This window comes from Colletotrichum lupini, chromosome 3 (genome assembly GCF_023278565.1).
Source record: "Colletotrichum lupini chromosome 3, complete sequence".
Taxonomy (NCBI): Eukaryota; Fungi; Ascomycota; class Sordariomycetes; order Glomerellales; family Glomerellaceae; genus Colletotrichum; species Colletotrichum lupini.
The window spans coordinates 4,697,388-4,723,054 of NC_064676.1; the positions used below are offsets into that span (position 1 = coordinate 4,697,388).

A 25,667-nucleotide genomic window follows, 5' to 3' on the forward strand; every position below is an offset into this window, starting at 1 on the left:
TACCTTAGTTAGGTTGAGTGAAGCCCTCCCCCCCCCCTAAAAGACCCTTCTCTGGCCATTCCCTCTCCGAGGACGCAGCCAGTCAGCGCCGTTGCATCACAGTGCCAAACGCCGCTTCGGGATCATCGACCCCCCCCAGGCCAGCAGGTGCCCTTCCTCACTTGGACCTCCACTAATTCGCCGCACATACTGCCGGGCCACCCAGAATTAGCGAACAGCCGATCCCTCTCTCGCTTTCTTGCATCTGCCTCTCTCCTGTTCCTGGCCTCCAGGTCCACCCACTTGCTCTCATTGCCTCTTCTCTATTCGTACCGCATCGTAATACCTACCTAACCTCATCATCACCTCACCTACGTTTGCGCCCATAGACTGAGGTGACCGCCAGTGTCTACCAAGTTATCCAGGCTTGGATACCATACCACCAAACGGATAGCTACGTGCATACCCACGTCGTCGCCCATAGAGAGGTTCTACGCTTTTACCCACTCTCATCCACCCACCAAGGATCCTTGGAACCTGAGCCTGACTGCACCACCACCGCCTTTCTCCCACTACCAGTACCGAACGTGCTGCCTGCCAGCGAGAGTGAGTTACCTGACTTCGGCGGGCCTCTCCAACACCCTCGCGCTCTGCCTGTGCACCCTCCCTCTTCCTCCTCCATTTCTTCCTCGCATCCTCATATTCCAACCAACGTCGACCATCACGTTCGAAACGTCACCACCACGTTCTGCCTCTCTACAACACTATCGGTCGCCTGTCATCTCCTTATCCGACTCAGCTTTGTCACATACGCTCATTCGCCATCTTTCCTCGTCTCTTGCTCTGGTTTGACCCTCTTCGGTCCATCTCATCGGCCGTCGAATATCGATACCCTACATAGCCATTGTCGTTGATCGTCACCTTTCGCCCATCGACTCTCGAAGCCTGCCCTTTCGACGACTGTATCCCAATCGACGCCGGGCGCCAGCCTGTTCGTTCAAATCATCCCCCACGATTCTTCTCGCCTGCGAACCATCACCGATATCTTCAATGTTCAGCCATGTTTGAGCCGCGAATGCACGGCATCTTCGACTTTCCGATCCCCGCCCGTCGTTAACCCTCCCGTTTTCAACATAGCGTACCTCGACCATATGCTGGACTTCCTAGACCTCGTTTTCTCTTACTTCAGGCTGAGCCATTGTCCAGCGCGATAGCATCAACATGGATCCGCCGCATATCACCGAGTTCGCTTCCGAGCGGTACTTCAGCAAACTCAATCAGCTCAATGAGTCCCCTGCGACCCGCGATACCCAGCAGCTTCACCAATTACGCCATCCTCAGACGCCATCCTCTCAACAGTATCCCTCTCCGCCGATATCATCTCAGTCTACCTCTACCTTTACTCTGCCGTTACGAACCTACAAGTCAAATGAAGGCAATACCGAGACTCCCCGACCCTCAGACCAGAAGCGTACCGAGAAGAGCCGACTCTTCAGCCTGCGATCCAAGGTCTCTATCCTCCAAAACAAGTCAACATCGCAGGTAGACCATCGCGAACAGTATACAGCGTTCGCGAAGCCAAAGACGTTAGCCACCCTCCCCTAGAGCCAACGTACGATTGTGTATACCAATTCTAACAAATCACCAGTCAATCTCTCGGTCAATTGTTCCTAGCTCTACCTACTGAGCTTCAGATTCAAGTCATTTCATCGCTGCCATTGACGGACGTCCTAAATCTTCGCAGAGTCTCGAGATCCTGGCACACTATCGTGACATTAAATGAGGCGCCCATCGTTCGCCATCATCTAGAACATCACATCCCGGCATACGCCTTGCGTCTTTATCCATCTAACGACCCCACCGCCGCCAATTTCCATCACCTATGCGGCTTGTGGCATCGTTTGCACGTCGCCGCCAAATTGTCATACCTTATGTGCGAATGGATCACTAAAGAGATCTTCCTGCGAACGACGGAATCGCAGCGTCTCGAGTTCGCCCCTCAGCATGAACGTATGCGTCGTCGCTTGATACCGCTTCTTTTCACCTTATTCCATTTTTTCGAAACCTATCGAAAGCTGCACTTACAGCACATACTCGACCACAACGGTCATGGCTTACTGCACGAGCCATATACACTGAATCCGATCGAGGCTCGAATAATAAGCATGTACGACGACCAGACGCTTTTGCGAGTCCATCAAGTCTTCCCTCTGGTCATCTCGTCATTCTGCCGACGGCTACGCCCGCCATCTTATGCTGGCCGCGTTGAACGATCATTGCGAGGCTACTTGAAGGAAAGACCTCCAGATGAGGTTCACGTTGCCATTCTATGTGTTGGAGGCTTGCGACAAGTGGAGAGGCTTTGGGAGATCAAGGGCTATAACAGCAGGCGGGGAGCCGTTGATGTTTGGTACAATGGTGTCTCAAAGGACTCGATCGACTCTACCCCGAAACAGCGACGGGGTATCATGGGCATGGGCCGAAAGAAGTCCTCGATTTCGGTCAAAGATTCAACCAAGTCGACACAACACGACGGAATATCAACGCGCCGTGCCTCTCGGGCTTCTCTAGATGATCCAGTCGATCCCGATACGAACTTGGTATTCAACACAAGTCTAGCAGCCGGCATGCCCATGGGACCGCTGGAGCGTGAGCATGTCCGACACGTACTGGCTGACCTCCCTAGCTTACAAGAAATCTGGCTCAAAACTGCGGAAGCTTTGATATTGGAGCGGGGCATCGTTGAGCGTACCCAGGATATCAAACGCAATGCACAAGTAATGTTGGAATTAATTCGCGATGATGGCATTGACGAGGAGGATGAGTGGTGGTACGGACGAAGTACACCAGAATCCATTCGTCCTCCGCTCGAAGCGATAGACGAAGATGCTATGGACGGCGCATGAGAACCAGCGTGGCGTTGAGCATTTAAGGGCGTTAAGGTAGGCCTGGAATTTGGCCCAGTGCAACTCAAGCGGAGACTTGTCTTTGGATATCTTGCTTCTTTTTTTTCACATTCTCTTTGTCAGGGCCAGCATGGAGAGGGGTGCAATACCTGGGATCTGGATAAAGATACCAACATCAAACAGTTTTCCATTTAGCTTTGTAGTCTTGTTATAGCCAGGACCGGTTGGGCATCTGTTTGCCCAGTTAGGTCAAACAATTCACGCGTTCAGCAACGTGCTCTTTCCACGCATAGGCCTGTCACTGATGACCGACTATCACATACTGGATCTTGACCGAGGTACGCCGACATGGCTGGGTATCCTTAGTAGAGGATGCTCGGAATCACAGCTGAGACGGCCACCCGCCTACTTGGCCTAACTCTTCCATGGCGCAACTGCGTAGTCAGGGGGTCAGGAATATGTTTTGAGCCCTTGACACCAGTCGGAGCAAGGTGCCAGTCGCACAGTGTACCTACAGGCGGTGCAGTAAGTGGGCGCTTGTTACATCTACGTCTTTATTTACTGACGTCTCGAAGTATGATACATGCGTTCTCTCATTGCAGATTCTGTCATGCCGCCATCAAAAGACGGCTGGCCCAAGTGCGACGAGCCATACGTTGAGTTCATGTTCGGCGATGCACGCTGCATCTCTGCACCATCGACATTGTATTGTGTGGAATTCATCGCCAAGCTTGCTTGATTAGCCGTTGTCAGACTTGCCAGAAATGTCGAATCGGAATAGTCCTGGAAAGACGACATGCCCGTATTCTGTACTGAGTGTTCCTGCCGTGCATGGAATGCAGATGATTGCTGTTGTATCGGCCGTGAGGTCGAAGTCCGGTAGCTATCTCCTCGCGTGCTCGATGATCCGGTCATGTGGGTGCCATACGTAGGGTGCTGAAGGCCCACCAGCCCCTGATAGTCTCCGTCACTTGTCGACTCTGTATAGCTGTCCCCATTCTGCCCTAGTGATGACGGAATCCGGCCGGGTCCCGAGCTGCTTAGGCGGTGCTGACTGTCATTAGATCGGTTCTGTGTAGTTGGCTGATGTTGCTCTTGCTGATGAAAGAGATGTTGTTGCTGTTGCCCCTGAGCCGATCCACCTTGATTGTACATGGCTTGCCTTGATGGCATATTCAAGGAGTAGGATTCCGCTACCTCAGTCCTGTCAACTCCTTGGCCAGCGGATGAAGCTATGAGGCTTTGGCTGTATTGAAGTCGTAGATCAGACTGAGGTTGCTGCGCGTTGAGGGCTTGCTGGAGCGATGGTCGATTTGCCGAGCCGCCCATCTGGTTCCTCGGCTTCTGAAGATTATTATTATTGGCATCTGTGAGGCTGCTGTTGTGAAGGTCTGTCTGCGTTGGCTCTAACAATTGTGGCACGCGCTGCCCGCCTTGTCCAGTCTGACTGTTCTGGCTAGCTTGCGTCATTCCACTGTTTGAGGCAGCATCTTGGCGCTGATGATTCGGTAATTTCTGCCTCTTGGTCACTGGCTGATGGCCATGAGTGTGATCCTGCACTTGTAGTCCTTGAGACCGGGCCATCTGCGGTGACGAAGGGCTCTCACTGGTGATTGCAGTAAGTCTAACATTATTTGGATCTGAAGTCGAGGCATCTGTTAGCGACTCGTTGCCGGCATTACTGTCTCTGTCTTCTTGAGAAGCCTTCCGTTTGCGCTTTGCGACTCTGGAGGTTTTGCTGACTTGTTGCTTCATGGCAGCGGATTCGCTGACAGTCTCCGGTCCGAACTGAGAGGCAACATTTACCGGAATGGCCGGTCGCTGCTCGTATTGTTGTTCTCGGGTAGAGGATGTGGAACCACCAGCAGGCGCCGGCAGAGCTAAATCACCCGCAGCGGCAGGTTGTGGCCCGCTTCGTTGGTCGTTTGCATCCGATTTAGGTGGTGTTTGTTGAGATTGAGAGCCGTGGACATTTGCTGATCCTTTCGGTCGATTCTTGGATCCCTTAGGACGGCCAGGGCCTCCTTTTCGCTTCTTGACAAGCGGCGATCCGAGCTCGTCAAGACCCCCAGTCGTGCTTGAGGATTCGGGAGGGTTAACTGCTGTTGGCTGAATCATCACTGGGGTCCCGGATACACCATTCGTATCCTCATGAGCATCGTTGGCCGAGGGCACCGTATCTTTCGGTCGATTTTTCGAGCCTTTAGGTCTCCCTCTCCGCTTGGGGGCAGGCGTAGTTGTCGAGGTCTGGGCGGAGCCAGATTCCGGCATTCCACCGGAAGCACCTGGACCGGAGACTACCTGACTGAAAGCTGGAGTTTCAACCACCCGCTCGGCGTCCACTTGCAAACGCTCTCTGTCAGTATCTGCAATGGTGTCATCAATGTCAACCCAACTAGCATCCACCGCGTCATCACCTGCACTGTTGTCCGTTGTTGCTTCTGCTGCATGAACTCTTGAAACGAGTCGTTGCCCACTATGGCCAGCTTGTTTTCCCTTCGCATTCCTACTTCCTTTGGGACGACCACGTGGTCGTCTCAGCTTCGTTTGGTGTGCGCTCGGCATTACCCCTTGGTCTAGAGCTGGAAAGATCTCTGCCAGCCAGCCAACAAAGAGGGATCCAGAACCATTCGCCTCAGCGCTGATGGGAAAAGATGCGCCGGGTGATGTGCGCTCATTGGTAATCCCTCCAAAGAATTTCAGACCCTTGCAAAGCTGATCAACAACCAGATCAGGGTCTAGGCTTCGCAACAGAGTCAAGAGTCGAGCTTGTTCGGCTATTGTCTCCACGGTCGTAAGTGTCGAGGCCCTCCTCCGCACCTGCGCCGTGTCTCCAACAGTCTCCCGAATATATGGCGTGTTCAGCTGGGGTCGGTTGAGCTGGGGGGCATTTCGTTGCGGTGTGGTGAGCGGCGTTTTAGGGGGCCACGGTTTATTGAGTAGCGGTGTTGGCTGCGGAGCATTGAGCTGCGGTGTACTAGGTTGCGGTTTATTCAGTTGCGGTTTATCGAGTCCCGATGCGTTTTGCTGCGGTTTGTTGAGTTGTGGTGCGTTCAGCTGCGGTGCGTCCGGCTGCGGTGCGCTGGGATGCGGTGCGTTGAGCTGCGGTGGACTGTTCGAGGCATGGACTTCTGGTCGATAGATAAATTTGCTCCGTCTGATGGGAATGTAACGGTCTGTCTGGGCCAGTCTGGCCGCAAGCTGCGTTCCCTCACTCGTGCGTTTGGCTGCTGCATCACGCTCCCGACTTTCGTTGGTAGTAGTGAGGTCTATGTGCATAACTCCGAAGTTCCCTTTCGTCGCGTCGGTTTTGCCCTTCAGCTTACTAGGCACAGGGTTACGTACACGTCCATCTCTATAAAGGCCCGGAATATCATCCTGTACTGGGGGGCCAGTGTGTTGCAAGACACCGAATCCATTCGCCGCGCCTACAGCTCGAAAGTCAGCAACGCCTTTTCAGTGTTCCTGCCTGGCCATTCAACGAGCAGTAGCATTAAAGACATAAGAATAGCCTACAAACCTCCTTCACTCGTAACGCTCAGTACAGGGGTTTGTACTGCAGAACCGTTGCGAGCGCTACTATCGGTACCAGTGCCAACAGCGGTGCCAGTGCCAGTGCCGGTAGCGGTAGCGATAGAGGCATCAGCAAGCGGTGTAGGTCGTCGCGCAGGGTTTGAAGGTTGAGGAGATACTTTGCAGAAGACGATTAGTCGGGGCGCAAAAAACAAAGTGCATTGTGCTTTTTACTTACTTGCGGTTGTAGCCATGGCTGTGGATGACAGTCGCGTCACAAATTCAGCATCGTCCCTCCAAGAAAGATTGGAGCACAGCGGTGCCTTTCGAGGTTTCTGCCCCGGCGAGGACTGTTGCTAGGTCCTTAATCCGGATGGCAAAAAATACGTATGCTAAAACCCGCGAATGCAAGAGGGCATCACGAAACCCCGGATGGATCACCAAGGCGACTTGACAGTATGTGATGACTTGCCGAGTCAGCTTCTCTTTTTGATAATGCAACGACGCCAGCTGGTCGTCATCGTTGTTAGATTCGGCCAAGGTAACGACTTAGATTGTAGCAAAGCGAAAACCCTTGATCGTTTGGAACTATACAATGAAATAGCGACAGCGAAATCTGGCGATGCGCATTCGCGATGGGCGAAATACTGAAAGGAAAGATAGGGAAGAAACCAAGAACCGCGGAGCGATGTCTGGACAAATCTTACACTTTGCAAATGCGCAGTGGCTGTCGAAGTTGGGGAGGTATGGCGTGAGCAGCGTTGGACAGCATTGGGATGTCGAGTGGAGAGATCAAGCTTGATCTTAGCAGCTTTCCATGTATAGCAGGAAGGTCTTACGGAGTGGGCTGGCACCTCATTAGATGGCAGCAGACCCGCTGGCTACCTCTCAGGCTATCGCCGAGTGAATGACGAACCACCACACAGCTTTGAGGTAACCGGCTACTGCGCCCCGCTAGGTCGCCCGCTTTCCAGGTACCTAACCGCTGATGCCATATCCACGTACCTCTTCCACCTTTGTACACCAAATCTGTACTTGAACACTGGCAAAGTTGTGAGTACCTCGTTCGCGATTCACCGTTGCGCAGGTAGGGGGCTACATGGAGCAGGCCCGTAGGCTGGCCTCAGCTTAGCACCTAAGGTAACCTCTATCTCCTCTACTCCGTACTACTGGGCACTGCTGCATTTCAATCCGCTCCGGCCCTCGATTGACACCATCTCAGCTACCTACTCATGTGCGATTTCTTGACTGGAGTTCGCAAAGTCATTGCTTACTAGCGGTATTGCTCAAAACCCCAGCCTCCAGGTCAGTGACAACCTCTCATCTTCTCTCAATTGCATCGACCGACGCCTAACTAACTCCGCCTACCTTCCGATAGCTCTCTCGACTTCACTTACCGTAACCTTACCTCACCTTACTTTCCTAGACCTTCCGAGGCTCTGACATAGCCGCATGGATAGCTAGCCGGCGTCCGATCCAGTCCAAGAAGCATGTCTACCAAATACGCCCTCGTCTCACTGCCTCTCGGCATCTTTGACTCTGGAGATAAAGACGATGCCCTATCCTCGTTAAGCGCTACCATTTCGCCCGAGAATGGTAGTGTTCGCCCCTTCAACATCCCCGATTTCAAGATCGGCACCCTGGATGCCTTGGTTCAGCAAGCCGATGACCTTGCCAAGCTCGAGTCCACCTGCCAGGCTGTCGTTGCAAAGGTTGCCGACTCATTGAAGTCAATCCTCGATGGTGATGAGGACAAGATCTCCCAGCAGAAGATGGTCAACGATAGTGAGAGATGTCTAGGGCACCGCCTCGTTGCTGCTGCCTGTTCCACAAATCTCTTGTACATATTACTGACGGCGGTTGTACCTCAGAACCCACCGACCAGTACGTCAACTCGTTTTCCTGGAACAAGGTCCGATACCGCGCCGACAAACCTTTGAGCGAACTCGTCGATACACTGCAAAAGGTACGTGGAGTGAGAGGGCGTACTGGAACCAACAGCTTCGCGGCGGGATTTTTCTTTGCTGCATCCGTTTCGCTTTCGACGCGGATCGGGGTCGCCATCCATAGAGTAGGCCCGCAGGAAACTAATGAAGCGCCAGGAACTCATCACTACCGACAACGATGTGAAGAGCAAGTTCAACCAGTATAACTCAGTCAAGACAAACTTTGCCACTCTCCAGCGCAAGCAGACGTACGTATTGTTTCCAAGGCCCATCGTTTTCCCTAGCCCAACGACGACTTGATAGCTGACAGCGGTATTACAGTGGCAACCTTGCGACAAAGTCCCTCACTCCCGTTGTCGATCCCGCCCTCCTCATCCAGGACTCGGAATACCTAGAGACACATCTTATTGTTGTGCCGAACAATGCAAAGAAGGACTTCTTGAAGAGTTACGAAACACTGGCACCGATGGTGGTTCCCCGATCTGCTGTGCAGGTCGCGACGGACGAAGAGTTCACCTTGTACGCCGCTACGTCATTCAAAAAACACAGTGCAGAGTTCCTTGCGAAATGTCGCGAGCAAAAATGGACTCCGCGTCAATACAAGTACGTGGAGGGCGGAAAGGAGGAAGAGCAACGCGAGCTTGACCGGGTGGCTCGTGAAGAGAAGAAGACATGGGGAGAGGCTCTGAGAATCGGCCGGACAGGCTGGAGCGAAAGCGTCATGATCTGGCTGCATGTGCTCGCACTGCGCGTGTTTGTCGAGGCTGTTCTCCGCTACGGACTCCCGCTCGACTATGTCAGTGTTCTTGTCAAGGTTAGCACACATCTCTCTCGCTCAAGTCATTGCTTACGATGCTAACGCGGCGGACAGACGAATTCGAAGCTGGTCAAGAAGGTCAAGACAGCGCTTGACTCTAATTACTCGTATCTAGGAGGCAACGCCTTTGGCAGAGACAAGCGCGGGAAAATTACCAAAGACGACGCAGCACTGTCGTCCGAGATGGCTGCTGTTGGTCTCGGCGGAGGCGAGGGACACGAGTATACAGCTTACGTTTACTACGAGTTTGACTACTCTTAGTTGCGTAGACCTACACAATCGCAGCATGGCGGGCGCATGCAGTCCCGCGCTTCAGACGCGACCTTGCACCGAAAACGCGTAGTATTCTTTTGAGGGGCATTAGACCGTGGTTAGAAAGCTCTGGGCTGTAGCTAGTAGGTAACTCCTAGTTCAAACAAGATGAGAACCGGCCGCCCATGCAATTGTAGGACCATACACATCAGGCCGTTTTACTCGCAGTGATGAGACCCTCCTTGATCAGCCACTCGGCAATTTGTGCCACACATTCCTCGACGCTCGACTTGTCGGTCCTGATAACAATTTCGGGCTTCTCGGGTGCCTCGTAAGGGGCTGAGATGCCGGTGAAATCCTTGATCTCTCCCGCCCGAGCCTTCTTGTACAGACCCTTGGGGTCACGCTGCTCAGCGACCTCGAGAGGCACATCGACAAAGACTTCGATGAATGGAATGGCTTCGTCGCTGCTCTGGCCAGTCTGGCTGTGCAGCTCACGAGCTACTTGACGGTCTGCACGGTACGGCGAGATGAAGGAGGTAATGGCAATGGTCGAAGAATCGGCAAACAGCTTAGCGACCTGCTGCGGCATTAGTCGCGTACTCTCTGACGGTGGTCGTACTTGGGACGGAAGATCAAGCCCAAAGGGTTGAGTAAATGACCATACCTCAGCGATGCGACGGATGTTCTCATTACGGTCTTTCTCGGAGAAACCAAGATCTTTGTTGAGGCCGAAGCGTACATTGTCACCGTCCAAACGATAGGCGGCAACTCCCAGGTGCAAAAGGTGCTGTTCCAGAGCGGTTGCTACGGTGGACTTGCCAGAGGCGGAAAGTCCTGTGAGCCAGAGGGTGAAACCACGCTGCCCGCGCAGCTGGTTACGCTCAGAGCGCGAGAGTGAGGGATGCCATGTAATGTTGCTATGATATCGGAGGACAAAAATCAGCCAATTTGTTCGTTATGCCGCCAGCTGTCGAGTTGCGGACGTGAAGGCGAAGAGTTGCAGAGCATTCGCCGCAGGCAGGTGCGACGACTGCGGGGTCGGTGGGATAGCAGAAGGAAATTCATGGAGGGGCAATTTTGGTCCTGTCATGACGGAAGCCTAGATTTCCAGACTCATACTTACGTAGCCATTGTGAATTCAATTGGGTATCTGGTGGTAAGGACTAAAGGGGAGAATGGTGTTGAAGGAACGAAAGTGTGAACTGAAATCAGGCGCAGCGGCAACAATCACTCATACATATATACACACAGATGCGCTCGCATACACGACTCTCACGACAACGGACCGAGTAGGGAGGGTACTAAGATGCTTTTCACCCCACCTCCTCCCCTCCATTTTTCCCTCTCGTTTTTCACTTCACACGAGCTAAGATCACGGAGAAGTCAGCATCAGGCGATGTACCCAAAACTCCCTAACACTACAAAATGGACAGTGGCCTCATGAGAGAGGTACTTTGTCTGGCTTTGGCCTTCTCCGCACCCGGGTTCAGTGCCTTACGGATACCGCAGGGAATGATCCAATGACCTAGGATACAGCAGAAAAAAAAATCAATAGAATCCGCAACATGATGCAAGTACTTTCTTACCGGAACACTGCGAGTCTGCGCCGAGCGGTGGCGTCAGATCGGCTAGAGGTGGATCATCGCTTGGCGGGACCAGCACGTCAGAGGCCTGTAATCTGGCTGGTTCCTGCCCATTGGGAGGTATTGCCTCCGACTGACCGAGTGCCGACTCCCGCTCCGTTCCCGGATGCCGCGCCGCGCTTCACGTCGGTGCCGAAACCTCCTCCGTCTCACCTAGGGACCGCTCCGGGCCACCTTGAACGGCTATGACATTACAACTGTACTCAACTAGAGTCGCGCATTTCGAAATCTTGACTAAATGTTCTGCTGGACAATATCCCTCTTCACCGGCCGTAATTTTCACTTGCAAGTTATCTATCAGCTCAAGCCAGGTCGCGGGGCTATCTATAGCGTAGTATTCGCCATACGCTACAAGTCGTGAGAGGGAGCTATTCTGCTGCGCCCACCCTCATGAGAGCCATCTATCAATCCATCCAGGAGGGCTCATGGCCTGCATTCAGAATCCGTTCCACAGAGTGTGGAAGGGCTACTGGCTCGAATAGTCTAAGTCGGATCGGGTTGAGCATGCGCTTTCAGCTCAGTGCATCGATCTCTCTCGCAAAACCCTTCTGAATTCGGTGCCGTGTCTTCTCTCTAATCGCCCCATCGCATTCTATCCGACTGTTGAAATTTTCAGTATAGTTAGAATCGAAATGTCGCGCTCTGGTTTGCGTTTGCAAAGGTCTCAAGTCGCATTCAGCTTCGCCATTACCTTTTTTTGGATGTCAGTATTGTGGCTCAATGATCCAAGCAGTAAGAGAAAAAGTCACTTACAGATGCAAATCTGGGGGAGACAAAAAGCGCAGAGGCTTGCGCTAGGACGAGAGGCTCTTCTCCATCCACCGGGAGCGTTTCCAGCTGGCCCTCAACCCATGCCTTGCGCCCTTCTACTCTTGTCGTACGCGCCCGCAAAACAACGTACGTGCCTGCGTGCACTGGTTTTCTATAGTTGATCTCAAGCTTGGCCGTAACGCCCACTTTGTGTGGAAGAGCACCAAAGCAGCATCGCGCCAGACCCTCGTCCAGCATTGTAGCAAGCAATCCACCATGCACAATGCCAGGGTGACCACAAACGTCTGTGCCCAGATGGGAGATTGAAACAAGAGACTTGCCTCCCTTTTCAGTCCAGCATACAGGGGGAACTGTGATTCGACCCGGCCCAAGAAGCGTGCCGCCAGTGAGATTATGCCGCCGCAGCGCATCGGGGAGTCTCATGTGGGGCCGAGATTCAGTCATGTCGGGATTCCGGCGCATCTCGGCCGCAATAGGGTGGTTGTTGACGAAATCATTCACCACTGCGGCCTCGTCGTTTTCGGGTACGTAGGCTTGCAGGGTATCTTCATCAGACCGGGGTCTTGCCGCGTCAAGCAGACCGGGCAGTAGGGGGCTCGCCGCTGCAGCGAAACCCAGGCTCGTAAACAGCAGTCCAAATGCGCTGAAGCTGATGGCTTTGCGAAACCGGGAAGGGCTTTTCGGTTGCGATGATGTGCCTACAATAACTGTGTGAGCTCAATGGCTAATGTTCTTGAAGGGCTTCCCAAAGCAAAGTAACTTACCTGCATTGATGCCTTGGTGATAGCGTCGGAGCCAAACCTGCTGACGACGGGCGAAGGTTTGCAAGATTGGCGCGTTAGGGGAGGCCAATGTTGCAGGCTGCTTAAGAAGTCGCCGAAGCGGAAGAAAGGGTGATGTTGCCATGGATACAGCTGGTCAATCGAGCAACAGGATTGAAGCTTACGATTGATGTGTGAGGCATAGGAGAAGGTCGAGATTGACCTTTGTCGCGGTTTGTCACTCGTATGCCGAGGCTACAGGTAGGGTAGCTTAACTGTTCAGGTGAGGTACCTTGATCCCGGCAATAAGGTAGCACAGCATCATGACACTAAACGAGATTTCATTAAGCGAACAATTGCGGAAGAAATACCTAGCCAAAAATATGTATCAATGGGGGTTTCACCTGGACTTACGAATACGGGTAGGATGGTTTCCACTCCTGGCGCTTGTCTGATGCTTTATTTTAACAGCACACTCCTCCATTCTGAACTTGGAACCATACTTTGCTGCAGATATAACATACATGTAACTTCTGGTGTCGTAGCCTCGCCCGGCCCCCTGTACACTCTACGCAATAGGGTCCTTGAATGTGATTGTATGATCAAGACAAGATCCCGGCCACATGACATCATATCTCTCTCCTTACGTAGTAGAACTATCAGACTCGGGACGGGCAGGACGGAGTCTTCGCCCTTACCTCAGTGGTTGGTTCTCATGCGGCATCGGTCCGTGTGGCTCCAGGGGTCCTGGCCAGACCTCAAAACTTGAATGACAAAGTACGGATGCAGGCGCAAGCAACGTGACGAGCCTGGAGGCCTGGTACAGATGGATACATACCCCTCATCTGACCTTTGGCCTTCTGGTACTTTAATGAGACACCGCCGTCCACGAGGCAGTCGTTCAGTTGGTTCTGGCATTCACTGTCAACCAACTTCATCTCATACTCGTCCCATCTAACAACAAACATCACATAACGGCTGCTAGGAATTCGGCAGAAAGATATAGCAACACACGCAATGGTACTGCCTTTCATTTTCCTCCGCATGCCGAATAAGCAAACGACCTACTGTCATGTTGACACCGGCTAACCTATTGCCGTGCTCCGTCCATTCTAGGCCACGGCAGAAACCGTAGATCTGGGCGCTGTGCACGCGCCTAAGGAAGAGTCCATCAAGGTATTCCAAGAGATCGCGCACGATCTCAAAAAAGAGCTTCTCCACATCCGACGTGAGCATCAAAGTAAGTCACATTCTCCACTGGAAACAAGCCATGGACTGACACTCCATCATCAGAGCACGAGCCCGAGTATTTTCAGGCTGTTGTAAGTCAATCATCATTTTGCCACGCCTTGCCATCGCGTCCGCTCAGACAGATCCTAGCAACACCTCGACGATCACCAACTAGCCGCTTTTGGCCCGGACAACTTTGTGGCCGTAAGAGTTGCCAGTTCGGCTTACGGAATCCACCTCTTTGGCAAGGTCCGAATCCCAGCCCTACCTGAGTCGGGGCCTGCCTACATTCACTTCCGCGCCTTCGTGCCCGGAGCTGAGCCGCCAAAACTTCACAGCATTCACACTGAAGAGACTGAGCATTCGGATGGAGACAAGACGTATAGAGCCATATTCACTAAAGATGACGACCTTGAGTGGTTTGACACATAGGTAGATATGGGATGGGCCGGGAGCGAGTTGATCAGGAGTTCTCATCTCATGGGCTTTTCTAACCCAGACATACAATATGATATCTATTGAGAATTTCTTGGTCCGATTACATGTCCTCCTCCTCTGCCGCCAAGAGTTCGGCATAATCATCTACCGACGCAAACATGGGCAAGTCCTTGAGTTTCCTCCTGGATGATCGGGCGGCGCTCTTGCTCTTCTGGCTAGTTTCCTCGGCGGCTCCAGGTACTGCAGACAGCTCGGGGCCACCCTCATCCTCCATCGCCTCATCGTCGTCTCCTTCCTCGCCATGGAGTTCGCCAGCATCTTCGTCGTCTCCGTCATCTTCGTCGCCATCCGAAAGTTCGGCGTCGGAGCCGTCAGAGAAGATAACGCCACCATCGGACTCGTCATCGCTGTCGTCGAATCCATCCATGTCAAGGTCGTCATCGTCACTCTCGATTGGACCATCGGGATGCGAGGCAGTTAAGGCCTTCCAAATCTCATCCTCTTGTTCGGCGTCATCCTCGGCACTGACCTCATCTAGTCCAGATGACGATTGTTCAGTGATCTTCTTACCACCCTCGACCTTCTTGCCCGCTTGCTTGAAGTATTCGTGGAAGAAGATATCCTCCGCTGCGACCTGGTCTACCTTCTTGTTCCAGAACTTAGGCGTATTAATTGGCGCAGCTGCACCTGAGCCAGTTCTCTTCGCGAGCCAGATACTGCCAGAATCAGGATTGCGGACCGGCTGCATGATAGATGCTCCCCTAGCAGTCTCTGCCGCCTTCGGGCTGCGGTACACAAACTTGTCGAGGAATCTGATCAAGCTATGGCTCTCTAGGTCGGGTTTGGCCATCTGCTTCTCATTTGAGAACAGACTTGCGGCCAGTAGAGACACGGACGGGTGGAAGTGAGTGAGGGGTGGTATCTGCATTCATTAGCAAACGGAGTCTCGTGAACTCAAACACAGGTACAAGCTTACAATTTCCCAGAGACAGCTGTTCTGAGCATTGCTATGTTCTGGGTTTCTTTTGCGGCCATCGTACACACTTCCTCTAGAAACAGATACATTCTGATCCTCTGCCGAGGGCTGGCTAGTCGCCTCTTCTGTGTCGTTATCCTCTGGTTCTTCAAGGAGTGCTCTAAGGTCGGGGAACTGAGTCCGCAGTTGGAACACCACGTATATCAAGCCACAGACGAAAGCAGGCTGGTGCAAGTTGAGAATCTGCAACATTCTCTTCGCAAAGGCCTTAATCCGCCTCGTGTCAACATCGGCCTTGAGAGACTTCAGAATCAGGTTCAAATAAAGGGCTTGTTTAGAGGAGTTGGCAAGTCGCGGATCCAGCAAGGATTCGTACAACGTCCTGTAGAACCTGTCGGAAGCCAGGTGCCTTGACACCGATATTTGCTGAATCAGAATTAGCGCCTGAATACTTGTGTTGAAGTTCGTCGAGTGCGCAATTCGGAAAAGAGTGTCCATTTGGGATTCGAGGCTGCATGCGAGTGTCAGTTACTTCGAAAATTCAGAAGCACAGAAACCATTGAAAAAGCAATACTTACATCGGGTCTTGCTCGGCCACGAACGGCACAGCGCGGTTGATACCTGTCAATACTGCGGTAACCAGCTTATCGGCTGTCTCCGTTGTAACGCCAGTCTCTTTGGAAGCACGATCCTGCTGACTTTCGGCAGATGCTTTGCCAAGTGCGGAACTGTTGAGAAGAGTAACAAAAATCTCAAAATAAATGCGGAGCAGTGCCTCTGCCGTGCCACCTTCGCGGTTGCTCAGTATCGTCTGGTTCAGAGTGTTCGTAGCGTGGTACTTGGCCCTGAAAGTTTGACCTGGTCGGAGTAGAACTTCCTGCTCTATGCCCTTGATCACAACCTGCTTCATTCCGGGGTGGGTGTTCTGAAGCTGAAGAAGAAGGTAGGAAACTCTTGAGGCAATCTTGCGGTCCTTGTCGCCCATTTTGTTAACCAAGAGCCTGAGCAAATTGGTCTCTTGCTCGGGCTTGTCCTTGAGCAGGCCGTAGACAAAGTCGATGGAACGGGTGCGAGAGTATTCAATCTCGTCGTTGCACCAGACCTCAAGGAGCTGGATGATCTTGAAGTATGATATCTTGAGCCAATCCTCGTAAGCCCACTGGATGAGGTGTGCATCCGTTAAGCGACCCGGTAAGACTTGGCTGGAGTTCCAATTCTTGACAGAGGATCGCTGCAGAACTCCAATGAGACCAGGTTGAGTCTGAAAGGCACGCAGTCTCCTATTAGGGGGTAGAACTAGACCCGGACCGAGCAGATCAACCAGAGCGCCAAGAGCGCCAATGGCCTGAGCACGACTCCTTTTGGACGCAAGGCCTAGGAGAGACTCAAAAGCCTTGACATTGTGCAGTGGTGACTCTTGAATTGCCAAGGTGAGAGCAGAGACTTTGTCGGAGAGCGTTCCGGAAGACATGATGGTGGAGAGGAACTTTCGAGAGGATGATGCCAGGACGCTCTTATTGTACGCTGCCGCATCCGCCTCCAGAAGAGCGACTGCATGAGCTTTGAGAGCACTGATGACGCCAAGGAAACCATTCACTTCGGGGGACGTAGGGTCTGGGAGCTGGCTCAGTTCCGCCCCGTGCCAATCAGCACGAGGTTCGAATTTCTGGCGGGCACAGGTCAGCATATGCATGACGGGAACTTGGGTCAGGTGGCTGCTCACGAACTGCTTCTTGAACGTATCTTTGACATCCTTACGGGGAGGTTGTTGCGGTGCATGGACTTCTGCAGCTGCGTCCTCCTGGGCAGACTGGTCGTCGCTTTCACCAACTTCATCTGCCTCGCTCGCTTCGTCCTCCTCTGTCTCCTCCTCCTCCGGGGATTCTTCTGCATCCTGGGCTGTTGCTGCTTCGTGATGTTGCTGGAGGCCGAGCTGGGCTGCGAAAGCAGCAAGCTCACTCTGAAGCTTTCCGTCAATATTGGCCATAGAGTTGGCTTCCTCAGCGGCGTCCTCGTCGTCCGAATCAATGTCTCCGATGAGCTTCAGGTCCTCTTCGTCTCCTCCCAAAGCTCTGATCTCCTCAAGGAGATCCTCGCGGTTGAGGAGCGCGCCTTTCTTGCCCTTCACCTTGGTCGTAATGTCGTCCCGCCCGCTCGTGGACTTGTCGCGACGATGGGCGTGCTTTTTCCGTTGATGCGAGCTCTCCAATGGCTCGTCGGAGACGTGTTTGCGCTTCTTGTTATCGGTTGAGTTATCTTTGACAGCTTTGCCTAGTTTTCCCTCGATCTTGGCTGTGAGATTCGAAAATGATTCCGGGTTCAAGGACACTGGCTGTCGAGCCTTGCCGGCAGATTGCCTCTTTGGCTTGCCCATCATGTATTTCAGGTTACGACCGCAGCCAAAAGAAGAGGGAGAGTCCTGGATAAATGATTGAAGAACACAATAACGAACCGTGTGAAGGTGAGAAAAATCCCCTGTATTACACCAAAATGTACAAGAAGCAGAACCTGCAATGCAGCGAGGAAAGGTTGTCGCAAGAAAAAAAAAAGGCATTGAGAGCCAGGAGTGGGGTCAACTTTCTTATCGATAAGCAGGGACGGCAACGTGACGGGACCTGAGGTGGTCGAAGTCTTGGTCGAGCCTCCCGGTCTAGGTACGGATACCTCCTTAAGTGGAACGGTAAACCCAATTGAATGTTACCAATCTATATTGTCATCTCCAACTTGGAGTACCCAAGGCAACTCGGAGTAAGGTAATAACGCTATAAATTCGGGTCGCGCATCCATCTGGCCCCGTCTACCTAGGTAAGCCAATTTGTCGCTAATAGCCCTCTCATCCAAAGTAATCCAAGATTGTGGTCAAACAAAATTTGACGTAGCCTCCATCACCTGGCCTCTTGTGACCCCAATAAGAGTAGATCTTGTCTTCGCGCCAATCTCACTAATCAATTGTCCATTGCCAGCCTGTGCCATTTGCTGATTCCCGATTGACAATTCCTCAAGCGGCCAGCTCGTTCAAGGGTTGATCAATCACCACTATCATCCCATCTTGGTGGAGGCTTTCAAGGTGAAGATATTGGTCATCGCTACTGAACCAGCAACTCACTTGAGAGTGTTGGTCAGCGAACGTGTTCCAGAGTTACCTCGTCAGCTGGCGTACTTACTTTCGACGGCAACATGTCTTTCAGTCGCGCATGGAGACTCCCTATCTTGTCGACGCCTCATAGCACGAAGGCAAGCCATGGCAACTTACCGTTCAATGGCAGTAGCCAGGTAGGTACACATATGCCTTTGAAGCAATAAACTCATATGACATTGCTTACATGCCATCAGTCATTCAGCCGCGGCTACCGCGCTGGTAGCACCAGGAATCGACTGTCAACTGTTTGGGTCCCTACCGGAGGAATGACACCTGAACGAGGCGAAGGTAGGTCTATCGCATGCTGCCTATCTCGATTGTCAGCATGCTCAATTCAGAAACTCAGGCGCCTATGAAAAGCTTGTTCGTGCCGGATTCTTGCGACAGGTAGGTGATTCGGTGAAGGGGTATTGAGATGGGAGATTTTGCTCATTCCTCATATTTCAGTCACACTCTGGCATTTTCCATCTACTTCCTCTTGGCCAGCGTGTCCAACGGAAACTCGAGGGCGTCATTGACTATTACATGCAAGAACTCGGTAAGTTTTCTCGTACACCTCGGTTGCCGGCCGCTGCCATTTACTGACGTCTGCCACAGGAGCCTCGAGAGTAGCTCTGTCAACCATTACGTCCAAGGACCTCTGGGAGAGGAGTGGCCGTCTTACACAACTAGAGGCTGAGGTCAGTGCATGCTGTCTCAAAAACCTTGATCCTACGGCTGACTGGCAAAGCTCTTCGGCTTCGAGGACCGCAAAGGGTCCAAATACATGCTGTCGCCCACCCACGAAGAAGAGATTACTACTCTAGTGGCGAAGACTGTGAAATCCTACAAAGAACTGCCCCTTCGCCTCTATCAGATCAGTGAGCACAGAAACTTCACAGACCTCGTTTGCAACCCAATAACTCATGTTGAAATCACTAGCGCGCAAATTCCGTGACGAACTTCGTCCGCGCCATGGACTACTAAGAACCCGCGAGTTCACCATGAAGGACCTCTATACTTTTGACGTCTCCGCGAATTCGGCCTTAGAGACCTATAAGAAGGTCCAGTCGGCATACACCGGCGTTTTCAAAGCACTGAAGCTGCCGGTGAAAGTAGCCAAAGCGAGCTCCGGCGACATGGGAGGTGATCTGAGCCATGAGTATCACTTGCCCACCTCAATTGGGGAGGACACTCTGGTCACCTGCAATACTTGTAGCTACGCTGCTAACGCCGAGGTCGCCGAGCCAAGGACAGCGGCCGTCGACAGCACAGGACCATGCGGTCTGACTGAAGCCCCAAGTCCTGCATCTGCTTCAATAAGGGTGTGGCGAGGCATCAGTAAAGACCGCAAGACCTTGGTGAATGCCTGGTATCCAGGCCGAAGCCAGGATGAATCTAACGGAGAGAAAGATCTCAGGATTTCGGCCATCAAGACAATTGTCGCTGATCTGGACGCAAGCACTGAGAATGCCGTATCACTGTGGCGGGCAGCTATTACATCAACGAGTTCTAGCACGGACACTGCGGCCACCCGGCCCCAGATCATTAACGTCATACACTCCACATTGACCAGCAACCTAGAAGAGGTTCTACGAGAAGAAAGTAAATCATCGCCTTTGTCAGGGTTGGATGTTCCCGAAGATGGAGTAGACTCAACCATCATTACCAGAACTCAAGTTGGACAACCAATCCACCTGCTCGCGGCTCGCGATGGTGACAGATGCCCTTGCTGCGACAGTGGCGTTCTCGAGCTGCAGAAGGCTCTGGAGCTTGGGCACACATTCTACCTAGGAACTCGATACTCGGAGCCACTCGATGCAACAGTATCCGTACCAACTCGTGCGAATTCAAGTCAGCACGATGGTCAGCCAGCTTTGGCTGAGGAAAAGACACCTATGCAGATGGGGTGCCATGGAATTGGCGTCTCCCGACTCATAGGGGCCGTAGCTGAGCATCTGACAGACACGAAGGGCCTACAATGGCCGCGCGTGATTGCCCCTTACGAAGTCGTGGTGATTTCCACTCCTACTCTAGCTGAAGATGCTAGTCAAGTGTATGATGAGATCGCCACAGGGGGCATTGACACGGTGCTGGATGATAGGTCGGCGTCCTTCGGTTGGAAGCTGAATGACGCAGACTTGGTAGGTTATCCAGTCCTAGTCATACTGGGTAAAGTATGGAAAGAGACAGGTAATTGTGAGGTCCAATGCCGCAGATTCGGGATCAAAGAAATGGTCCCGCTTAGAGAGCTACGCCAGCGTGTGGCAGAGTTGCTCGAACAGCTCTGAGCAGAATGAAGACCGCTAGGACGTCTCGTTGAGGCGCCCGCGACGCGGCGTGTACAAGGCATTCATGTACCTCCAAATCAGATGTCCTACCATCGTAGAAAATAGGAAATCACCTCCAATAGCTCGTTTTAATGTCACAGCTAAAAGGTATGTCCATTGCTGTCGAAGCATCAGGGACCCGGCAACCTCTCTCTATCTACTGATCTTACCAAACTCGATGTGAGTTGGGTGACATGCGAAGGCGGCCTGCCCAGACATGTCCTGCGCGGTGTGGGGCGGTCACGTGTATAGCCACCCGAGAAGTGCGACAAATGCTGTCAATAATATGGGAAGGAGTGGTGTTAATGAACGACAACCAAGTAGTCAGGCCTTGCTTCAAACCTCAGTCCCCTCCCGAGAGTTTGACACAGCATCGGGTCTCAATCACATCAGCAACCCGAAGTTTATCTTTTTGCCCTTTTGTCCGAAGTGGGCCTTCACCGTCGCCTAGGGTTCGGTACTAAGCAGGGACTCATACTCACTTCAATCATCTATCCCGACGACTTTGTTCGCCCGCAAGCCTGTTTAATCAACCATGGCCGCTCAGGGTTCCGAGAGTAGTGAGTATTTCCGGTTGAGATTCCGCCATCTCCTCATGAAGATCAGGTATACATCGTCGATTTCCGTGCTGACTCGGCTCCACAGTCAATCTGGAGACGCTGGACACACAGCAACTCAGTCAGGTCAAGAAGCAATTGGAAGAAGAACTCGAGCACTTGACAAACTCGTTCGCCCAGCTACACAGCGCACAATCCAGGTTCAAGGAGTGCCTTCGGTGTGTCAAGGCCAGGCCTGGTGCTGGCGATGGTATGCAGGCCCCCAACTGTCCCGTCTTATCAGTAGCCAGCCGAGTTAACATTTCTCCAGGCGACAAATCTGTCCTAGTGCCGCTAACCAACTCCCTCTACGTACGTGGGGAGCTTTCGGATCCAAAGCACGTCATCGTCGACGTAGGCACAGGATTCTACGTCGAGAAGGTATGATCATCAAGCCCGAGGTTCGGTCTGACCTCTGACCATTGTGTGTGTTAACGGTTACGCAGGATACCGAGTCTGCCGAACGTTTCTACGAAGCCAAGGTTCAGAATTTGATGAATAACATTCAGGACCTCGAGGTGATCGTGCAGCGGAAAACGCTAAATGTGCGAAGTGTCGAGGATGGTAAGTTCCACATGTCCCTAGGAAACACAACTGGGCAATGGGCAGCATGGTTAAGAATATACTAACGGATCGTGTGTAACTAATAGTACTAAGGCAGAAGGTTTTACAAAGCCAAATAGCATAAGTAGTAATAGGGTGGTATTATGAAAAATAGAATACTATAACTATTATATAAAAATAGAACCGTAATTATTATTGCGGCACTAGGTACTAAATAATATAGTTATTATTGAGTAAACGTAAGTATAGTTAATAATATTATATAAAGGAACTTTTTTTTTGAAGTGCTACGTACGTTTTATATATAAACTACATTTTTAGGACGTATAGCTCTAACGAGGTATTACGGGATATTTTTATAAAAGAATATAAAAAATAAATATTTATATTAAAATAAAAATATATAAATATAGGGATCCCTTTAGGGTCCGGTCCGCCTTATTAAGGGCTATCTTCGCTTTTGTAAATAAGCTAATTTCCCTTTAGGGTCCGGCCCGCCTTATTAGGGCTAACTTTACCCTTATAAATAAGTTAGTTTACTAAGGTTAATACTAAGTTTTTATTATTTATTTTTTATTTCTACTTTTACTAGCTACTCGGGCGATTCTTAATATTGATTATATAGTATTAATATATAGTATTAATAAATACTCTTATTATTTTAATAAACATTTTTTTTTTTTTCTACTTTTTTAACTTTCCCTTTTATAAAGTTTATAACTACGGATTATTAATAATAATATTAAGTACTTAATACTACTATTTTATAAACTTATTACTATAATAGATTCGGGATGCGGCCGGTAATAGGACGCCGATAACTTAGCGACTAGTATACGGATCTTATTATAAAAGAACTTTTTAAAAAGTAAAGCCCTTATAAAAGACTTTATAAGCTTTAGTCTTATAATATACTTATATTTATATTATAACCTCGCTAGTTAAGTACTTATAGCCTAATTTCTTATAATTCTAAAGCTTTTACTTTTATAGAGTAATTAGTATAAATAATAATAGATTATAAAAACGAACGGAATATTAATAAAACGATGCTTAGTTATTAATAAAGAGCCATTAGTACTAACGAGCTATAGCTATCCGGAGTTAACTACTCGACCCTATTCTATTTAAAAGAATAAGCTTATTATAGGGCGAGTCCTATTTAAATACTAGCGTTTATAGAAGAGCTAAATAAAGAAGATAATTAGAATAGATTACCCTTACGGGCTAGTTACCTTATTAATACCCTAAAGACCCTATCCGTTATAAACGGGGCGTTTATTAGCGACCGATTATTAAATATACGAGGTTAAAGCGCGCATAAAGGCGCGGGTAATACTAAAACGGCTAGTTTAGTAAACCCTATAGGCCTAATAATAACCTACTTCTATAAAACGATAAAAATAATAATTAAAAATCGAAACTAAAAATAGTATTAATATAAAGAGCTTATTTAATAGCTTACCGAGCGGCTGGTAACGCGTCTAAGTTAACGAAAATACGAAAAGCCTCCTTTTTATAACTATAAACTAATTAAAAAAAAGTCTATAAGTACCTAAGTAGTAGACTAAATTATTATTATAGAAATAGGTAATAAGCTTCGCGCAGAAAGTACTATAAAATAGTATATTAAATAGGCCCTATTTAAAATATCCCTATTATTATAAACGTAATAATATAATTATAAAAAGAGCCTCTAAGATCCCCTCTCTTAGGGCGACTTTTTAGCGTTTATTCGTTAATAATACGTAAACCCCGAGACTTAGGAACGGGAATACCGTAAAGAGCTAAGGACGAAAAGGCTAAAAAAGGGCTAGACCCTTACTTAGTTCCTCGCTAAGTAATTAGTAATCTATTATAACCTAGGTATAAAAAATATAGAGAATTCGAAAGTAAAAGTATACTAGTTCTTTTTTAGACTACTATCTTAGCTATAGGACGATTTAATTTATTATAAAGTCTTAATTAAAAGAGTACGTAATATAGCCTACGAGGCTAATAAACTATAGTTATTAAATTAGTAAAAGGGTAGCGACTAGTTATAAAAGGACAGTAAAAAGAGGCTATATTTATTATTAAAGTAACCGTATCGAATATCCTCTTTTTATAAAAAAAAGAGTAGGGAGAGCTCTAAAGGGCTAAGCTCTAGGGACTTATTAAGAGTAATATTATAAAAGCTATATAATAAGAATACTCGTACCGAGCTATTATAAAAGCGTCGTAATAGCGATATTAAGTACTTTATATATAATAAAATAAGCTATATATTTAATAAGTACTAAAAAAATAAGTTAAGAAGTAGGGGTAATAATAAGCCGACGTACCCCTAATTAAAGCTAACGTTAATAACTATTTAACGGGTTATTACCGAGCTAAGAGTTATAGAAGTCGACTTATTAAAAAACGAGTAAGTATAAGTAATATACTTAATACGCTTACGCTAAGTATTAAAAAAGTACTAATAAGAATAACTACGAAGGGTAGGGTAATAGTTCTATAAAATATCGCTAAAAGGCTAGTAAAAGTTAATATAAATATATACTCCGAAATAGATATTATTAGTACTAGGCTCGTAACCTACTTAGGGTTAACCTTAATTACTATTATAGCTCCCTTATTAAGGGACTTTTAGGGTAAAGCCGTAGGCTAGGGAAAAGCTTACTAATTAACGCTCTTTTTTATTAATTACTATAAGTAGCTAAAGAAGATTTAGTAACTATTTACCGTAGTTAATAAGGATAAAAAATAGCAGACCTCCTATTATTATAACTATTAATAAGCTAAGAGGGTCTTCGTATTAATATAGCAACGAATATATAGTCGTACGAGCCTATCTTAATTACTAAACTAAAAATAATAGCTCGTAATATCGTTAAGAATTATAAGAGGGTATATATATTATATATTACTATTATAAAAAGTATCGCGGGGGTAATAGAGACTAAACTACGAGGGGGTCTATTACTAAAACTTTAATTAGAAATAAAGACGTTTAACGAGTAGTTAGTAAAGGGACCGTAGTTATATAATAAAATAAAACACTTTATTAACCTAGTTCTAAGTACTAAACTACTATATAGTCCTATCTATCCGTTAAATAAGAAATAACTTAATAAGCTTCGCACGTATATTACTAAAAACCTAGCGAACGGTCGTATTATACTTTTAGTTAGTAAGGCTAAAGTACTAATCCTCTTCGTATTAAAAAAGGACGGTACGCTACGCCTCTATATAAACTACTGCGGGCTAAATAAAATAACTATAAAAAATCGATACCTACTACTACTTATTAACGAGCTCCTAAATAGGCTTCGTAGAGCAAAATAGATCTTAAAAATAGATATTAGGGATACCTACTACCGTATCTAAATTAAAAAAAAAGATTAATAAAAAATAGCGTTCTAGAGACGATACGGTTACTTCGAATATATTATTATACTTTTCGGGCTAACGAACGTACTTATAACGTTCTAAGTATATATTTACTAAGCGCTCGCCGACTTACTAAATACTTATTATATAGTATATATAAATAATTTAATAATCTACTTAATAATAAAAGAGTAGTATACGGAGGATATTAAAAAGGTCCTCCGACGTTTACGTTTATACGGGCTTTTTATTAAACTATCGAAGTACTCGTTCTATTAAAAGAGGGTCGAGTTCTTAAGTTATATTATTATATTAAAAAGAATCGAAATTAACTCGTTATAAGTACGAACGATCGCTAATTAAAAAGCGCTAGAGTCTATTAGGGATATCTAAGTATTCCTAGGGTTCTATAACTTTTATTAAAAGTTTATTATTAAATACTTAGGTATCGT

At 49.0% G+C, this 25,667-nt stretch overlaps 10 protein-coding genes across 10 annotated transcripts; 6 read left to right on the forward strand and 4 right to left on the reverse strand.

Moving 5' to 3' along the window:
• Positions 1 to 1,200: 1,200 nt before the first annotated feature.
• On the forward strand, positions 1,201 to 2,885 carry CLUP02_06175 (F-box domain-containing protein; the record flags this gene model as incomplete). The annotated part of the gene is made up of 2 exons (XM_049285178.1): positions 1,201 to 1,565; positions 1,628 to 2,885. 2 exons carry the CDS (start codon positions 1,201 to 1,203, stop codon positions 2,883 to 2,885), a joined length of 1,623 nt encoding a protein of 540 aa, XP_049142321.1.
• A 105-nt stretch (positions 2,886 to 2,990) lies between these two features.
• Positions 2,991 to 6,652, reverse strand: CLUP02_06176 (uncharacterized protein; the record flags this gene model as incomplete). The annotated part of the gene is made up of 6 exons (XM_049285179.1): positions 2,991 to 3,117; positions 3,195 to 3,237; positions 3,295 to 3,396; positions 3,452 to 6,313; positions 6,406 to 6,576; positions 6,637 to 6,652. 6 exons carry the CDS (start codon positions 6,650 to 6,652, stop codon positions 2,991 to 2,993), a joined length of 3,321 nt encoding a protein of 1,106 aa, XP_049142322.1.
• Positions 6,653 to 7,888: 1,236 nt separating this feature from the next.
• Positions 7,889 to 9,422, forward strand: CLUP02_06177 (V-ATPase subunit C; the record flags this gene model as incomplete). Its single annotated transcript, XM_049285180.1, has 5 exons — positions 7,889 to 8,183; positions 8,270 to 8,364; positions 8,501 to 8,592; positions 8,666 to 9,158; positions 9,216 to 9,422. 5 exons carry the CDS (start codon positions 7,889 to 7,891, stop codon positions 9,420 to 9,422), a joined length of 1,182 nt encoding a protein of 393 aa, XP_049142323.1.
• Positions 9,423 to 9,621: 199 nt separating this feature from the next.
• Positions 9,622 to 10,547, reverse strand: CLUP02_06178 (adenylylsulfate kinase; the record flags this gene model as incomplete). Its single annotated transcript, XM_049285181.1, has 3 exons — positions 9,622 to 9,993; positions 10,081 to 10,333; positions 10,540 to 10,547. 3 exons carry the CDS (start codon positions 10,545 to 10,547, stop codon positions 9,622 to 9,624), a joined length of 633 nt encoding a protein of 210 aa, XP_049142324.1.
• Positions 10,548 to 10,981: 434 nt separating this feature from the next.
• CLUP02_06179 (uncharacterized protein) lies at positions 10,982 to 11,248 on the forward strand (the record flags this gene model as incomplete). The annotated part of the gene is made up of 1 exon (XM_049285182.1): positions 10,982 to 11,248. The coding sequence occupies one exon, from the start codon at positions 10,982 to 10,984 to the stop codon at positions 11,246 to 11,248; it is 267 nt and encodes an 88-aa protein (XP_049142325.1).
• A 475-nt stretch (positions 11,249 to 11,723) lies between these two features.
• Positions 11,724 to 12,736, reverse strand: CLUP02_06180 (thioesterase superfamily protein; the record flags this gene model as incomplete). The annotated part of the gene is made up of 3 exons (XM_049285183.1): positions 11,724 to 11,750; positions 11,813 to 12,528; positions 12,595 to 12,736. The coding sequence occupies 3 exons, from the start codon at positions 12,734 to 12,736 to the stop codon at positions 11,724 to 11,726; spliced, it is 885 nt and encodes a 294-aa protein (XP_049142326.1).
• An 872-nt stretch (positions 12,737 to 13,608) lies between these two features.
• On the forward strand, positions 13,609 to 14,253 carry CLUP02_06181 (uncharacterized protein; the record flags this gene model as incomplete). Its single annotated transcript, XM_049285184.1, has 4 exons — positions 13,609 to 13,611; positions 13,708 to 13,831; positions 13,885 to 13,913; positions 13,972 to 14,253. The coding sequence occupies 4 exons, from the start codon at positions 13,609 to 13,611 to the stop codon at positions 14,251 to 14,253; spliced, it is 438 nt and encodes a 145-aa protein (XP_049142327.1).
• Positions 14,254 to 14,359: 106 nt separating this feature from the next.
• CLUP02_06182 (CBF/Mak21 family protein) lies at positions 14,360 to 17,612 on the reverse strand (the record flags this gene model as incomplete). Its single annotated transcript, XM_049285185.1, has 3 exons — positions 14,360 to 15,181; positions 15,236 to 15,746; positions 15,814 to 17,612. The coding sequence occupies 3 exons, from the start codon at positions 17,610 to 17,612 to the stop codon at positions 14,360 to 14,362; spliced, it is 3,132 nt and encodes a 1,043-aa protein (XP_049142328.1).
• A 113-nt stretch (positions 17,613 to 17,725) lies between these two features.
• Positions 17,726 to 21,134, forward strand: CLUP02_06183 (prolyl-tRNA synthetase; the record flags this gene model as incomplete). Its single annotated transcript, XM_049285186.1, has 14 exons — positions 17,726 to 17,763; positions 17,831 to 17,983; positions 18,115 to 18,201; positions 18,239 to 18,349; positions 18,424 to 18,508; positions 18,569 to 18,662; positions 18,721 to 18,761; positions 18,822 to 18,912; positions 18,972 to 19,054; positions 19,105 to 19,234; positions 19,296 to 20,590; positions 20,664 to 20,738; positions 20,819 to 20,863; positions 20,886 to 21,134. The coding sequence occupies 14 exons, from the start codon at positions 17,726 to 17,728 to the stop codon at positions 21,132 to 21,134; spliced, it is 2,577 nt and encodes an 858-aa protein (XP_049142329.1).
• Positions 21,135 to 21,218: 84 nt separating this feature from the next.
• On the forward strand, positions 21,219 to 21,967 carry CLUP02_06184 (prefoldin; the record flags this gene model as incomplete). Its single annotated transcript, XM_049285187.1, has 4 exons — positions 21,219 to 21,243; positions 21,329 to 21,660; positions 21,726 to 21,843; positions 21,930 to 21,967. The coding sequence occupies 4 exons, from the start codon at positions 21,219 to 21,221 to the stop codon at positions 21,965 to 21,967; spliced, it is 513 nt and encodes a 170-aa protein (XP_049142330.1).
• Positions 21,968 to 25,667: the final 3,700 nt, after the last annotated feature.